The sequence below is a fragment of the Ixodes scapularis genome, unplaced genomic scaffold (genome assembly GCF_016920785.2).
Source record: "Ixodes scapularis isolate PalLabHiFi unplaced genomic scaffold, ASM1692078v2 PGA_scaffold9__187_contigs__length_104089568, whole genome shotgun sequence".
Taxonomy (NCBI): Eukaryota; Metazoa; Arthropoda; class Arachnida; order Ixodida; family Ixodidae; genus Ixodes; species Ixodes scapularis.
In genome coordinates this window covers 3402462-3418383 of record NW_024609884.1, presented here as the reverse complement: position 1 = coordinate 3418383, position 15922 = coordinate 3402462, and the positions used below count along the sequence as shown (strand labels likewise).

At 45.3% G+C, this 15922-nt stretch overlaps 1 protein-coding gene across 10 annotated transcripts in view; it reads right to left on the bottom strand.

Moving 5' to 3' along the window:
* Positions 1 to 892: 892 nt before the first annotated feature.
* Positions 893 to 15922, bottom strand: part of LOC8036305 (piezo-type mechanosensitive ion channel component) — an 82264-nt gene continuing 67234 nt past the window's right edge. For all 10 annotated transcript variants that reach the window (XM_040207901.3, XM_040207906.3, XM_040500097.2 and 7 more), the window contains 9 exons: positions 14930 to 14975; positions 13873 to 14020; positions 13696 to 13743; positions 12759 to 13090; positions 11502 to 11666; positions 10696 to 10936; positions 8677 to 9002; positions 5195 to 5470; positions 893 to 2011 (listed from right to left, as the gene is read on the bottom strand). In XM_040207901.3, the coding sequence (XP_040063835.2) occupies positions 1738 to 2011; positions 5195 to 5470; positions 8677 to 9002; positions 10696 to 10936; positions 11502 to 11666; positions 12759 to 13090; positions 13696 to 13743; positions 13873 to 14020; positions 14930 to 14975 (1856 nt within the window). In that variant the 3' untranslated portion in view covers positions 893 to 1737. The remainder of the gene's footprint in view (positions 2012 to 5194; positions 5471 to 8676; positions 9003 to 10695; positions 10937 to 11501; positions 11667 to 12758; positions 13091 to 13695; positions 13744 to 13872; positions 14021 to 14929; positions 14976 to 15922) is intronic.

Sequence of the window (15922 nt, the reverse complement as noted above, 5' to 3'; positions counted from 1 at the left end):
GCTACAAGAGCTGCTCCAAATCGCCACTTGTCAGTTCCACCACTGATAGTGCATATTGATGACATTTACGGACGGAGGCTAAATGCCTTGAAACTTCGATATATTTGTCCATCAGTTTTCACATTTTTATCAAATGATTTCAAATTTAGATGCAGAAAGAGCGCCCAAACTCCTGTCCATAATGTGCAAAACGATTGTATGTCACACAAGGTTACTTATGATCTCAAAGCCCTTTGGCATAAAAAAATATTGTTTAAATTGGTTTAGACTATTCGTAACTGCCATCAATACTGCAATTGCAACATGACCCATAAAACCAATAATTAAAAAGTTGATCGAGAGACTATTTAATTAGCCCACCTAACGTCTGCCATACCTGATACATACATGAAGATGGCACCCATGTAACTCTCGTCCCCTTTCCAAAAAATGTGCTCAAATTAAAATATAACATGCTGTACACATACACCAATAACTGTGGCAGTGCCTTGGGTGAACTGGGTGAACCTACCAAATATACCAGTTTCAAGTGCCTACGACGGTGCTTCTTCCGAGCGAGCAGATTTTTAGACGTTCCGTTTATGGGAACACATGGACCATATCGGGCCCTTCGTCCAACTGTCATTTCATCCAACGTTTCAGCGAATGGCCCCATTTTCCTGCACTGAACAGGCTGAAACTGCTAAAACTATTGTGGGTACCAGCAGACGAGGCATGCTCGCTTTGCTCGCATATATGCTTCTTGAGGCCTGCACCAAGAAGGATAAAGTCGGGGCATAAAATGCGGCTTCTGTTGTCTCATCTACGTTTTGCTCAAAGTGGCTCCACATGGTCATAAAACCCTACACGCTAGTAAGCCCATTTTCCCATACATAACAATGTAAAAGCGGTGCAGTTGAGTAAATATTTTCAGTTTTATTGTTAGTCTCATTTTTGTTGAAAAGTGCAGACTGAGTCTACAAAAGGTTTAATTCCAGTGACTTTCTAGACTCTTATTCCATCACTGCAAAGTACACAGCTGGTAAGCTGAACACTCCATTACAAAAACGTCTTCCAGCAATCATTGACAATATTACACCACCAACACTACATCGGGCTCACTGGAATTGTATCCTAGCTTCCAACATTCCAGACTACATACTTTGTCACATTTCATTGTCTCTAGAACGAAATTGTTCTTCCTCCAAATCGTTGAGACAAAACCATCTCATTTTCACTTCTCGCCAAGACATGAACTATCACCTCTTCGAGTTTTATCTCCATGATTGAAGTTTAATCAACTCGTAAAAAAATATATTACAGTTAAATTGAAGCACTCTAGCACCACACGCCTAAAGGCTGTAAACAGGAACTTGATGAACAACACGGGTCACTTCACATTCAAACACCAGGGGCGTCAATCTTTAAAAGCCCCCATAAAATTATATCAAAGATATTGCATAGTGTCCCATCGTATCTGAAGTAGAGAAAAATAATGCAATAAGTATAGAATCTGCCGCTTGGTCACCTGCAACCACACTCTGAGTAGGCGGCACACCAGCAGCACCGCGGCCATTAAATGGGCTGCCTAAACCTTAGTCGCTGCACTATTATGCACATATTTCCCAAGAGTGGGAATGCTCTGGCAGCACCAAAAACGTGGAAATGCCCTTTCTGTCGACTCCATTCGGTAGTCTCTCTCTTTGCAAACGGACAGAGCATAAGATAACAGAAATATGCACCAATGACAATTCGAGATCAGTTTCGGTGAGGTGACTGCTGCACTTCTGCCATGCGTGTCCATTTTATGAGTGTCTCTGGCGAGCGATAGAGGAAGATGAGCTTGGCAAACAGGTCCTCCTCCAGGCTTAGTTCTCGGCTCTCGCGCACCAGGTAGATATCGAGGCACAGCTGAAGAACACGGTCCACGTTGGGAATGTCGTCGAACATGATGATGAATGAACTGCCAGCCATGAAGCCCCGGATGAGACGAGACACAACTAGCACAAATGTTGTGTACAGGCCCACAATCCTGCATCAAAGAAATTTTCCACAAGTCAGTGAAACTGACTGCACAGCAAACGTACGAGAGTCAAGCAGGTCCAGAGAACCTGACCACTCCGTTTGCTGCCATGCTCAACTGGAAAGCATGGCAGCCAGCCTTGTGCAACGAGACTCCACTTCTTCAGCCCTGAAGAAGCTCTTAGCAAGAGGTCCAAGGCTTCTAGGAAGTTCCTTTCAAGCGGAGCAAAAAGGTTCCACAATTGTGTGTTAAATTTAATTATTAGGCAATGCCGTAGCTGATGATAATGCAAAAGGTGCAAGCGAGCTGGACAAGAATAACAATAATCCCTGGAGAAGGGGAACAAGGGGGACAAAGGACAAACATTATCATTATTGTTATTTATGATCATTATTCACCCTCGCTGGAGTTAGACTGGTGGTAGCTGATAAAATCTGTTTGCTCTACTGACAACCAACACCTGGTTAGTTCAGTTGGTAGAGTGCTCTACTGAAATGGGAGAGGTCCCCAGTTCGATACCAATCACATGGTTGTGTTTGGAGACTTGTGTTTGACCTTTGTCCCTTTTGTTCCCCTTCTCCAGGGATGATTATCGCTAGTCATAGCTGATTTGCTCCATGAATTAGCATAGAATAATGCACACTTTTACTGTATACTTTGCTCCTGTGTCGTGTATGTCAGTGCCCATTCTCAGCTCCAGAGCACAGTGATAATGGTGGCAATCATTTCTTGCTTTTCCTTTAGTTTGTTTGTACCTATAGTCGGTGACAGGTTAAGAGTTCAGGGGTTCGAGTTTGGTCAAAGTGAGAGGGCAAGAGCATTCTCTGCCTCAGATTTAAAGTGGCGCAACAGATTGCACATAATCAACCAATGAGACATTTTAGACCCGTTCAAGAGTTCAAAATCAAACAAAAGTTTGGTGAGAATGTCTCACCAACTACCAAATAGCGAGAAAGGCCTCGCGACCCCTGATGACCTTGCCCTTAGTACTCCTTAATCCACCGGTCAATGCTAGCTTGTGTACGGCGGCAGAACGACTTGAGGTCTGCAAATGAAATGCGGGTTGTCAATGGCTCCCAGTGTGAAAAAGCAGACAGTCACAATTTCTGCCCGCGTCCGATCTCGCTCTGCAGTGGCGCTCTGTTCGTTGTACACAATAAACTTTTACTTTGTTCATTAGCAAACGGTGCATGGCGTTTTCTTTTTTTCTTTCCATCTCCGAATGGTGCTTCGTAGCAGATGAACTGCATTCTTTGCTCGCGTTAGCAGGCAAAGTGCCTACGAGTGCTATCTTCACTTGCTCCGCCAGAGGCAAATTAGACCTCGCTCTTGTGGTGACCAAAATCGGACCTTGGGGGAAGCCGCTTCCACCCTTTTCAGGGAACGCTGGAGAGGAGGTCACCTCTCCAGCGTTCGCTCTGCTAAAGTGGAGAGGGGTAGAAGGACTTACCCCTGAACTCAACCTGACACCTACTACAGCATGTCTTCTATTCCCCACCAGATTCTTAGCAGGTGGCAGTACATAGCATACTCATTTTTACCTCTAGAACCATTGAAAAAAGTCTGGCTTCTTGCAGAGTGTTACCAATTTCCCCCTTTCCATGGTCAATAAAGACATTTACTTGTATCGTCATGTAATATCAGTCACTTGCAATTTTATCACAGTGCCACATGTTTCAACAAAAAACAAAGTTTAGCGCAGAATGTGTTTTCGGGCAAGCTTCCAAGTCTAAAACACCACAAAAGGTAACGAAAAGTCATGGCCAGGTTTCTTTAAAAAATTATCGCAACTTTGTCCCTTGTTCTCGGTCAGTAGTTTGATGCTATACTCCTGTGCTACCAGAGGGGCTTCGAAAAGCGTTATATCAGCTGCTATAGGGAGCCTACGACACCTAAAGGGGGTGCGCCAATTCAACTCATGCGCACGCTTGTCACATGCTTCCCATTACGCAGCCAACCAGATTGCGGCAATACTTGCTATGAACGCTAAAGAAGGGATCGGGCAGCGCATGAAGGTAATAAGCCCTGCCATTCTTACTGAGAAAGTAAGAACGGCAGAGCTTATTAGGTTCATGAGCTACCCCACTCCTTCTTCGGCGTTCATAATGAGTAATGCTGCAATCCGATTGGCCACAGAGTTATAATGGAAAGTATGGCAAACCTCATTAAAAAGTTTAATAATTAGACTGTACTTTAAATTTACAGTAATTCTTTCTTCCCTTTCAGTGATCGTACAGATTGATCAATCAATCTGCCATGTTAAAAAAATATATCTAGTAATAAAGAACCACTTTTTCTCTAGCTATAGGGATTCAAATAAAGTAGATCTGATTTAAATCTAATAGGTCCAATTGATATAATTGGAAATAAAAAAGTAAATTTTTTTGTTTCTATTCTGGTTATATGTGAAAAACTTTCTTGATATGGCAATGGCTATAGGTGCTAGGAGGCAAGACACTTATTTCACATAATATGGGTATCCAGCTAAGAATAGTACTAGGGTCAGATAAGATCGACCAAGGCGCGGCTTGTCGACATTTTCGTGTGTCATTGCCTAATCAATAGTATAAACAAATCCACAAATATTTTCACTCAAAAACCTTGAGTAAAAATTGTAGACCATGAAGAGGTGGACACTTGCGTTTCTGCGCTCCTCCGGAGTGGTTACGTTTGGTTTGGTTTGGTTAGGTTAGGGTACACTAAAACTTCTTTGGGAAAGCAATGAAGATTTTTTTGGAACAAACTATAGGTCATGTTTTGTGGAATCTGGTATTCCTGTTTCAAAAACTATCTTCGCCATACAATTACGCATGGGCCTCCAGCACTAAGATCACCCACAAGCAAAAACAACTGCTTTGCTCATTAAAATGTAGTCTTTAACAGGTTCAGAGTGTATGAACAGCACTAATTGAGGATGGATCCATTCGTATGACTGGCTCTCCGTCAGCAGATGGCGGCAGCGTCGTCTAATAAAACCTGAACTTTGGTCATTACAACGTATCCAATCTTTCCGACGCAGCAGTTGGAAAGACACGGCAGATTTAGAAGAGCAGCAATTGCCTCCCTCTAGAAACCGGCCGATTCCTTCATTTTTAATGCAATTACCAAGAGCTGAAATGAAAGAAGTTCCTAGCTGCCGGTCTCCGTGGGATGAAATGCTAAAGGTCTGGGAGACCCGCGGAAGGCACGCACCCGTATCCCGTGAGCTGCGACAGCGCCTGCGGAAAGACCTTCTCGTTGAAGACGACCATGCTGAGGTTCGAGCAGGACCCCTGGTCGTCGCGCAGGAACGGGTACGGGTAGGCATCTGTGCAGCTCTCCTGGACTTCCCACCACTCGCTGCGTGCACTCAGGTTCTTAAAGGCCCCTGTGCGCAGGCGCAGAGTCAGGTTCCGGTAGGGTTCCCTGTCGGGCAAGTCCAGGGCCCGCACCACTTCCACTTTGCCCTTGCGGGGCACCAGCAGGAACCTGGCCAAAGGAAACGCCTCATCAAAACCTCCTTTCCCAGAGCAGTCCTAAACAAGTAGCAGTGCACGTCGGCAAAGAGTCGAGAAAACGCGCAACTTTCAAAATTGGTATCCATTCACTAAATTAGTTACGCCCAAATACAACGAATACGCAACTAGGGTAAATTTAATTCTCCGAACAGACTGAATATTGCTACAGCACCAGACGCTAGCTAGTTTTGTTTTCGAGACAGCATTGAGAGACCTTCATTCCATTCTAGTGCAGCCCCAGCGTGCTTCAACTTGATCGCGGGGTGTATGACAATCAACACAATCACGGGCATCTTTCACTTCCTTTTCCAAGACACGGAATGTGTTTTACGAGTCTATGAGAAAATCGCCATGAACGAGCATCATGATGAGCGTCATGAACGAGCAACATGCTCAGAGCGTCAAGGTTAGTATATATCTAGTTTATATATCAAGGTAGAGGCAGGGCTCTAACCTGGGTTGGTGCAGTGGCAATCGGATACTATAGCCACTGAGCTACTAGCACAGCTCGTCTGGAAGGGTCAATTCTCTTATTTGAATGCAAAAATGCCAGCAAGAGCGGCAGCTTTTGTATGAAAATAATAAATAAACAAACATAAATAAGAAATAAAATAAACCAAAATAAAAATAAACAGCAACATCTATAAAACTGAAATACCAAAAACATAAATAAATGATAGATAATAAAAAAATTGAATGCACACGGAGTCTGGTTCGTGCAGGACACATTCTGTGCTCCTTTATCAGCACGCCTCTTCATACTCAGCGTCATCGAAAACCACTCAATCAACTCTTTTTAAAAGGATATAATGCAGGGGCAGTATATTACGGAATTCCATAAAAACGCACAATTTGGTCGTGTTTCTAGGTTTCGATTTCTTATTGGAGCGCATCTCTGTGCCCGCGGTCCCGCTCCCCAGTGGCTGAGACGTGCAACACACATGCGCCCAACTTCCCTCCATGCAGCGAGGGAGGCCAGGGGGTGGTTTCGCGCCGCGACCATTGAAGGGCAGGATTGCGGGTGCAAAGATGCGCTCCGATGAGAAAGCGAAACCTAGAAACGCGTCCAAATTGAGCGCTTTTTTAGAACACCGTAAAATGCTGCCCTGCTTTATATCCTTCTAAAAAGAACTGATTTAGTGGTTTTCGATGACGTTGAGCAAGTTTCTAATTGGAACCATATGTTTAATTTCATGAATAAAAAGTTAATTAACGAATTTTAATTAATTAGCTGACTGATCGTTATGATTAGCCCCCTATACTTTGTCCCCCTGGCCATATAACTCGCATGCACAAACCGCCGAAGTGTAACTTTCACGGCTTTTTTTAAACAAATCTGTTAGGTTTAAAAAAAAAAAACACCCGGTGTATATATAGGGTGTTCCAAGCTACAAGGCTCGATCTAAAGTGGATCGTAAATATCGACACCTGCACGTAGCAATCAACTTTTCGTCAAAAGCGTATTTCACAGGTCATGTTTTTCTTGTAAAATTACAAAGCATGGCTCTCTTTCTGTAAAATATAGGACCAAGAAACTTGCCAGGGTCAACAGCGGGCGGAGACACAAACGACCAAGTCGAGTTGCGGGGTGTGTTTGGCGCGCATATTGATAGATGGCGTCGGGAGCAGCGTCCGAAGGTGTAGCCGACCAGCGAAAGAAAGCAGACGACATGCAGACAAAATCCGTTGGCAGCAAAAGAGCCGTCATTATGCAAACACATTTTTTTACTTTAAGTTTTGATTTTATTGTCCGCATCTATTCTTAAACCAAAGGCACATTACAAAAAGATTATGTTCATTTTAATAAGCCACGGTGATCGCGAGCAGCCTAGATAAAGAGGTAGCGCCATCTATGAATATAAGCGCCAAATGCTACACGCCACTCGTCTTAGTCGTCTGCGTCACCGCCCGCCGTTGACTCTCGCAAGTTTCTTGGTCCCATTTTTTAGATAAAGGGAGCTATGCTTTGTAATTTTACAAGAAAAAGCCAAACTGTGAAATACACCTTTGACGAAAGGTTTAAATTGCTACGTGCAGGCGTCAATTTTTACGGTCCGTTTTAGATCGAGCCTGGTGACTTGGAACACCCTATATATAATAGTAAACGACAAACTGATGCCTTCATACTTTTGACAAAGCCACCTAGCACGCCCCATCTTCGGAGATCAGACATTTACAAGCTGTTGTTGGCCGAGCTGTGGCACTGGCGGCACAAACCAACGCACCCAAACAAGTGCTTCGAAGGCACTAGTACGGGGAACAGAAATAAAAACAGGATTTTTAATGTGGGTTGTTTATATTCGTCTAAATACGGTATATTTCCCCGCGTTTGCATTTTTCTCGCATTCGAAACGGATGACTTAAACAACTCGCACGGTTCTCCCTCGCGCTGCTGACACATGACGGCTCATCAACATGAAGGGCGATTCACACGCAGTTGCTTTGAGTCTGACCGAGTGCGAGGGCTGCTATGGCAACAGCTGCGTCGGCCTCTAACAAAACCCTTTTTTACCCCATTTTGTTGGATGTAGCTGTTGCAATAGCAACCCTCGCACTCTGTCAGACTCAACGCAAGTATGTGAATCGCCCTTGAGACCATGAAACGAAACGGAACACTGTCCATTCACCTGGTCCGGAAAGATCAGGATCATCCTCTTTAGATAAAAATAGGCACCTGGCAAAAGTTTTCATCAAACGAGAGTCACCTGCTTTGACGTCTACACAACCACATCGGTAGGGTGGTGTGTCTTAGTAGATCATTCCGATGACGATAACCGATACTCCGCTGCCACCTTTGTGTATACGTGGTATTGTTGTCGGGTATGGTTATTGGGGGTATCGAAGGTTTCGAAATGATCCACTAAAACTCTCATAAACGAACACAACACGGTAAACCGCTGTGGCCAGTAAAGTACTCCAATTAATAAAACTTAAAAAACTTTTTTGGCTAGTTTTGGCGCAACATGCGTGCTTGGGAGCAGGATGGCGCAGTAAAAGTGGATTGGCGCACAATGTCACAATTGGAGCAGCGCTCCCACCCCCACGATTATCCAATCTAACTGCACAAACCACATTAGTATTGCTTTTACAGCAATTAAACATGTAGAAAAAAAAAAGAAAAGTCTTGCACTATGCCAGCTGGACCTCTAGAGCCGGTCAAAGGAGAGCCCAACGAACCTGGGCAGGATCGAGGGCACGCTGACATTCTTGCTGGTCCCGTTCAGCATCTCGGCCAGGCTGCTGGTCGTGTTGGGCACCAGCTGCACCGTGTGCTCGTTGCCCACAACCTTGTCGGCATTGGTGTTGTCCACAGAGCGTGCAAATGTCCAGCGCAGGCGCAGAGGGACCATGGCCCCTCCCAATTCCTTGATCAGGGCCTCCTGGCTCGGAGGGCTCACTGTCCAGATGGCTGTAGAGTTGCCGTTGAGCCGCACCACCGCCACGTCGGACGCATCGTAGGTTGCCAGGAAACTTTGTGCCGCACCACTCGACTTGTACTCCGCCTGCAGGCACCCAAGTTCCCCAACCCACTGCTCAGACAGAAAAACAAACAACCTGTTTCATCCATGCACAGGGACTTTGCAGACCTGGATTGTTAGAGAAGCAGTAATGTGATTGGCCTAAGCCATTTTGGAGCACCTTTTGGAGCAGCCAAAACAGAGTTTTGGAGCAGCAAAAGTGGCCCTTGGAGCAGCCAAAACATTGTTTTAAAGCGGCAAAAGTGGCTTTTGGAGCCGATATTCTTAGAAAAAAATAAATAATGGTTCAAGTGCTGGACAAACCAGGGACACTTTGCTTGCCGCAATAAACAAATTATAGTCAAGTTAGACCACCTGGGAGTCTTTCAACACGTAACTGAAATGCCAATGACATGACACATTTTGCAGTGCTTCAGTTAAATGATACGTATATATGTACCCGCTATAGGTAAATAAGACCCAAAGTGCACATGTTAAAATTTATTTGAAAATGACCAGCTCAGTATAAATAGCACAGCATTAGGTTGACTAGCGATAAAATAAATGAAAGCAGTCTCCAACTGATGAAACACGTGACGTAACTACTGCAGTGCAATGCGAAATTGTCGCACCAGCGGAGATGGCTGTTCGATCGAAACCATGCCACTCCGCTCCGTCGCCAACTGGTTCCCAAAATTGTATGCAAAACGGAACTGTCCAGCATACGACAAAAAACAGTCCAGCGGCACATGCTTGCCAGGCCGGCAGGCGAGGTACTAGCTAAACACACAGAAAAAAAGAACCTGAGCACATCGATGCAAGATCATCACGAGCCAGGGTCAAAAAGTTCTTGGAGCGCTTTGTGCAACGACTGCACTCGAGACAAACAAGCGCGCTGTGCGGGTTCAGCGTGCAGACATTGCCTTCTTTTCTTTGGCTCACTTCCCTTCACCAACTCTCTTTCGCAGCAGATTTTTCACATACCGGGGCCCCTCCCGAAAGAAAGCCCACCGAGAAAAAACCTAGGTAATCAGTAGTTCGACACAGAAGTCTTTGAGCTAAAGAGGGATTTTTGTAGTAGCGTATTAAACAAGAACAGGAATATTGATGAAGATGCGGTGGTATTTAGTTTCATTTTAGAAAGCGCTATATCTGCAGCGACGTGGGGACGGCAACACCCGACGTCGCGCGACCACGGTGACTGGCAGGCAGGGACCAAATATAGTTTTCCCATGGCCGTTGCTTTCAGGAGCGAGTGCTTCAGCCGCGCAAAAACGTGGTTCCGTTTCATAGCATGACGACATGGCTGGTACCCCAGCACATTGGCATCGGAGCGCCGCACATGTCCGCGTCTATCGTTAAAAAAAAAATAATATTAAAAAATTTTAAAAATGCAAGACGATGAGGAAACGGAACGAGACATGACGGGAAAACCATGCAAGACCGCATGAACGATTGATGCAGGGTACTTTGTGTCGGGCGGCCGCTTGCGCCACCTAGCTCACCCCATACTCAATTACAGATCTCAGTTTAGTTTCGGTTTACCAAGGCGACCAAAATTGGTCCTTTGGCACAGGCTTGGCGCAGATTATCCATATCTTGGCAAAATGTAGCAGGATGTAGCAGGGTTAGCCCCTTGGCACAGTTTGGCGCAATTGGCGCAGCAATCGCATCACTGGAGAAGGCTTGGAGAAGGATACGACGCTGGTACAAGGGGCAAAGGTGTGCGAGATCTCACCTGTAATCGCACCCAGCTGTCGTAAGGCAGTGGCTGCAGGCTGCCCTGCTGAGCGCTGATTTTGAAGATAGGCTCGTAGCCTCCCAGGCTCAGTTCAAAAGTGCAGTCCATGGGCAGAAGAGACTGCCCCACTGTATTGCCTAACGAGAACAGGAGCAGCGGGAACCAGATGACCAGAATGATGGCAAACAGCAAAATGCCTCCGAGGCCATACTTGGTCAGTGATGAACGACGAGAACCCCTGGGAACCAAATTGGAACTGTTTGAGGCACTCGCTTCGGGTACAGTCAATGATTCCTGTACTCTCTGACAAGGTTCCATCCGATCATGGGGAAACACGCACTGACCCATAGTGAAGCCTATCTACTTCCAACTTTACTGTTTAGTATATGTCCCACTATGGAAAGTTAAGTTTGGCGAATTCCCACTTGGATGCAGTGAGCCATAGGCAAAGTTGGATGCACTGCATTGTAACAGTGAGGATAACAGATGGACGACTCAAAAGGAGAAGAATAAATAGAGTCATTCAAGTTATTGTGTGGTCTCTGGGTTCTTCTGGTACTTCACAGCTCGAGAAACATACTACCTCATGTAAGTTTGTGCGTTTATGCACCGCAGTAATGACTATAGAATAAATACTTGGACCTCCTGCTAGATCGAGAAAGGTATCTTGTCTCAGCCTTTTGAGACTTGGTCAGAACTGCAAGTATTAATAGCTATCCCAGACTGACCAGTGCCTAGTGTTGTCACCAGAATTGGGTCTGGTGAATAATTGGAGCCCTTGACTGAGAGGGCAACTAGCCAACCTTGGTGTCGGATATTCCTCTTCAGCACGGCGCTGGCACTTGAGCAGGAACACGTTGGCAAAGATGTCCTCCATCTTGAGCCAGTTGCTAAGGTTCATGCTCGTATCCGTCCAGATCCAGTCCATCAAAGAGCGCAGCTCGTACAGGAACGGGATCAGCATGTACCTGCAGTCACAGCGCCACATCTCATTCGCCTCCCCCGCTGCACTCTGGCCTAGAGCCCGACGAGCAATCGAAAAGGGCCAAAACCTCCTCGCCAGTCAACAGAAAGGGGAACCCTTCTTTCTGCGGGGCTCAGACCTTTCGGGGAGGAAAAACCAGTGCTAGAAGAAAGGGACAGATGTACAGTGGAAAGGGGTTTTCTGCTTGGCAGAAGACCATTCTGTTGGTCAGCCTTTAAGCACAACCAATAAACGAGCTTCAGGGTTAGACCTGCGGCACATGGGCACCACACGAGAATGCCACGGCTTCACTCCAACATTCACCAGAAATGCTGGCATTAGTTCATGCATGGCATAAAGCTTTTCATGGAACTCTAGTAGTAGTACCTTAGGTTCAAGTCCAGCACATTGGCCAGTATGAATTGGCATATCAGCTGCAGAAGCATAAAACCGGATTCCTCCCCTGGCATTTGTCACTTCTCTCAAGCCAGGCGCGGTTCCAAGGGGGGAGGGGGTGCCAAACACGTTTGAACAGTGCAGCACAGACGAAGGCAGCTAGCTTTGGGTCTACCCACTAGGCATTCCAACCAGAGCTCGGTGCTCCAACGTCCACGCACACTCTCGTCTCCTCTCCGTTTCTGCCCACATTGTTCTTTGACATTCAAATGAAAACCTGTACCCCCATTTTCAGGCAAGAGGCAAATATCCCTCTTCCTTCGAGCGCTAATGATTTCATTTAAAGAGACACCAACACAAATGTTAGTCAGAAACAGATCTTTCCAATTTATTTTTATATGTGCTTACTCTTCCCCTCTCCTCCCTGTCCTTGCGCAAAGGGCCCCTCTTGTAAAATACACTTGCGGGTTCACCGTGCACCAGCGGGTTAGCCCCTCAGGAGAATTGGAAAAAATGTGTAAGCACAAGCCACACGGCACTGTTCGTCCACCCAGACGGTCGCTTTTTTCCTCGGCTATTTTAAACAAAATAATTTTCTAGCCATTTCTTTTTTCCTGAGGGGGCGGTTCGGTTAACCCATTCTGGACAAGCCCCCCACCAAAACAGAGTTCTCGAGCAACTATTGAAGATATGAGCTCACCCTTTGAAGAGGAAGTAGTTGATGTAGTTGTACTTCTTGCAGAAGAAGTTCCCCAAAATGCGTGTCGGGTAGCCCGACCGAATCTGGTAGGCCGACAGAATCAGGTAGATGCACTTGATGAAATACCACAGCTTTGGCGGAAGGTTCTTCTCTTCCACAAAGGACCGCTGCGAGATCCCCGGCAGCACAAAAAACATCCAAATGTGGATGACAAACACGATGAACACCTGGAAGATCAGCTTGCCCAGAATGTACTTGCGCAGGTAGAGCGCTCGGTCGATCACAATGAGTGCGAACTGTGCAAGCAGCATTATCAGGAACGGCACAGGCACCTGGGAAGGAGAAACAAGCGCAGCGTAACCTCCCAGTTTCCAAACTGTGGTCCTCTTCCCAGACAGTGTACACTCTGGAAACTGATGCTTCAGTTAGCTATGACTGCGGCTAGGCATGCACCTACCTTTACTCCAACTGGAGTTGGTAGCGCTGCATAAATAAATAATGGCCAATTAATTCTTCCATTAGAAATCTCAAAAAGCTCCAGCAGCAGCACGGAATAGGCTGCCTACCAACGATTTTGAGACAAATAAGGTTCATACAACTAACATTATGTAAAGCTTAGAAATAGCTGAACAGCACACTGCGCCAGTGTTGCGCTGGAAGTTCCATCGCTGTTCGCATTTCGTTCGAGCCCGATAGTATGCTGCACGACACTGCTGGTGCGAACGTGACATTGGTGTTGTTTTGTATTTTACTTGAAAATATTGGTGTGCACTAAATTTAACCGCTTAGGTTGGTGCCCCGATTCAGCACTTTCCATTACTAGTACTAGTTTTGATGGCGACCTTCCAATTTTAAAAGAAAAGCAGAAAAAACTGGCGCTTGTATGCACTAATAAGGTTGCGCTGTGTACATCTTCAGGAAGCGATTCTCCACGTACCTCATTCTTTTGGAAGTAGGAGGCCACGCCATCCTCAGAGCCCCCAGTCTGCAATAAAACAAGACACAGACACACACTCTGCTACGCAAGATGTCTTATGTCAAAGTACCTTCCCTGACAAACTTGTTTTTAGAATGTTTTGCTATGCACAACATGCAGAAAGGAGAGGATACCTACACCAAAGGCCCAGTAGCCAAAGACCATTATGAAGAAGTTGATGAAGTCGCAGAAAAACATGTAGGCGTAGACGTCTGTAGTGACCCTGTACACTGGGTGGAGGAGGTTCTCGAAGAAGTTGTGGAAGGGCTCCACATAGCGAGAGACACTGCAGAAAGAGCATCCCTGAGCTCAGGATTGAACAAGGCTGCAAAGAAAACTAGGATAATGCTGCGAGGATGGTACCCAAGGCCACCTGCTAGGCATACTCCACTCAGATTTCTGCCAACATTAAGCAAAAACAAACAACATCCCTGGGCACCTCTTATACACCTTTTGTGCCTTCGTTCTGCTCTTCCATGCCTACCATGACCATGCCTACCGTGCCCATACCTATGATGACCTAGGCACTATCACTTTTCTTGCCACAGATCAGCACCCCTGTGCTCCAGTTAAGCAAAATTAGTGGTGTAGGCATACCTATAAATAGTTTATACGCTTGCAGTGCAAATTGAACATGGTTAAAGTTGCTTAGAAAAAGACAGGAAAAGAGGAGAGCAACAGATAGATGACAGACTTCTTCCAACACACGTGAGCTGTGAGCAGGGGCAGACCAATAGGCAGAGTAGGCAGCTGCCTAGGGCGGCAGAATTTTTGGGGGCGGCCAATTCGTGGCCAACCCAATTTAATTGGCTCTTTTCTCTAAATCTAGCTCTGAATTTAGCTACTTTGGGAGTTCTAGTACCTCCAAATCTAGCCCTGTTGAAAATTTTAACTTCAAACAAAAACAAAATTGCACCTCAAACGGTTTCGTAACATTTGCCATTCATCATGCTAATTGATTACGCTTTGAAGGTCATTCTGGACAAGATGATAATCACAGGCATGCCAAAGCATTGTTTCTATTAGTTTGGTCTTGGTATTGGCATCATTCATGTTCCAAGACTCTTTCGGATGTCAGTGCTTGACAAGAGAGATTCTCAACAATGAAGCCTTTTCTACATTTAAGGACCCATTAAATTCTGGCAAGTACCTGGAGCAGACATCACACACCGACATTCTCAAGTGCTGCACTCACCCATCAAACATCTTGCTCACATAGAGGAAGTTGTCTTGTAAAGGATCTAGAAAGGAAAACGGACAGTCTGAAGGGAGCATCAAACACAGCATGGCATTCTTTTCTCACAGTCAAATGTTAGCCGGTGCCTCACAGGCAGTTACAAGCCAGCCTCGTGGGGTTCCTTTTCATAAAAAAAATGGCATACTGGGATAAAAAGTGTCGACTGTTACCAGAACCCGCAGTGGATGTAAAAAAAGGTGGATCATAAGTGAGGTTAATCCACCATAGCATCTTTGTCCGATGTGCTTGCAGGTTTGGATAAGGTTAGTGCTAGATGCCTTGATAAAGAACGTTCATGAAAACTAGCATTTTAGTGACAGTCAGGAAGGTCGGTGGCATCTCACATCGGATGAACTGAATCGAAAATAACCTCCTTTCTTCCCTGCTGCCCATGAAATTTGAAGCAGTCTGAACTCCGTCAAGGATGCCAAACAATTTGCTGATTTGACGGCATTTATCGAGGATGTTGGATCGATCTCACCAAAACAAATCTTTCTCTGGCTTGCAAAACAATCGCACATTCTTGGAAAGAACTGGAGCAAATAGTTGAACACTGCACATGGCATCCCGATACACAGGTCAATGTGATTTTTACTGGGCACTCAACGCACTGGCAAATTCTATCGAGGGAAACCTAGGACGATAATAGTGTACTTCACTTTGTTCCAAATTAGAGCTTATTTTGTCAAAGAGATTTAGACCCAAGAATCCTCAATTTAGTGCAAGAGGATTTTTTCCTTCCACCCAGATAAGATTTTCTGTTTTCAAATAAAAAAAAAAACAAAATCCGAAAACACTTGGTGGTAAAACTTTTTAAAATTTGAAATTACCCCAACCACTCCAATTTTAAAACTCGCAAGAACAAAAAAAAAAAAAAGTTCAAGTGTATTTTACGCAAGTATGGCCCAAGTAAAGATATAGTGAAGCAACCCTTGTTTGAGAGTTTTGTCA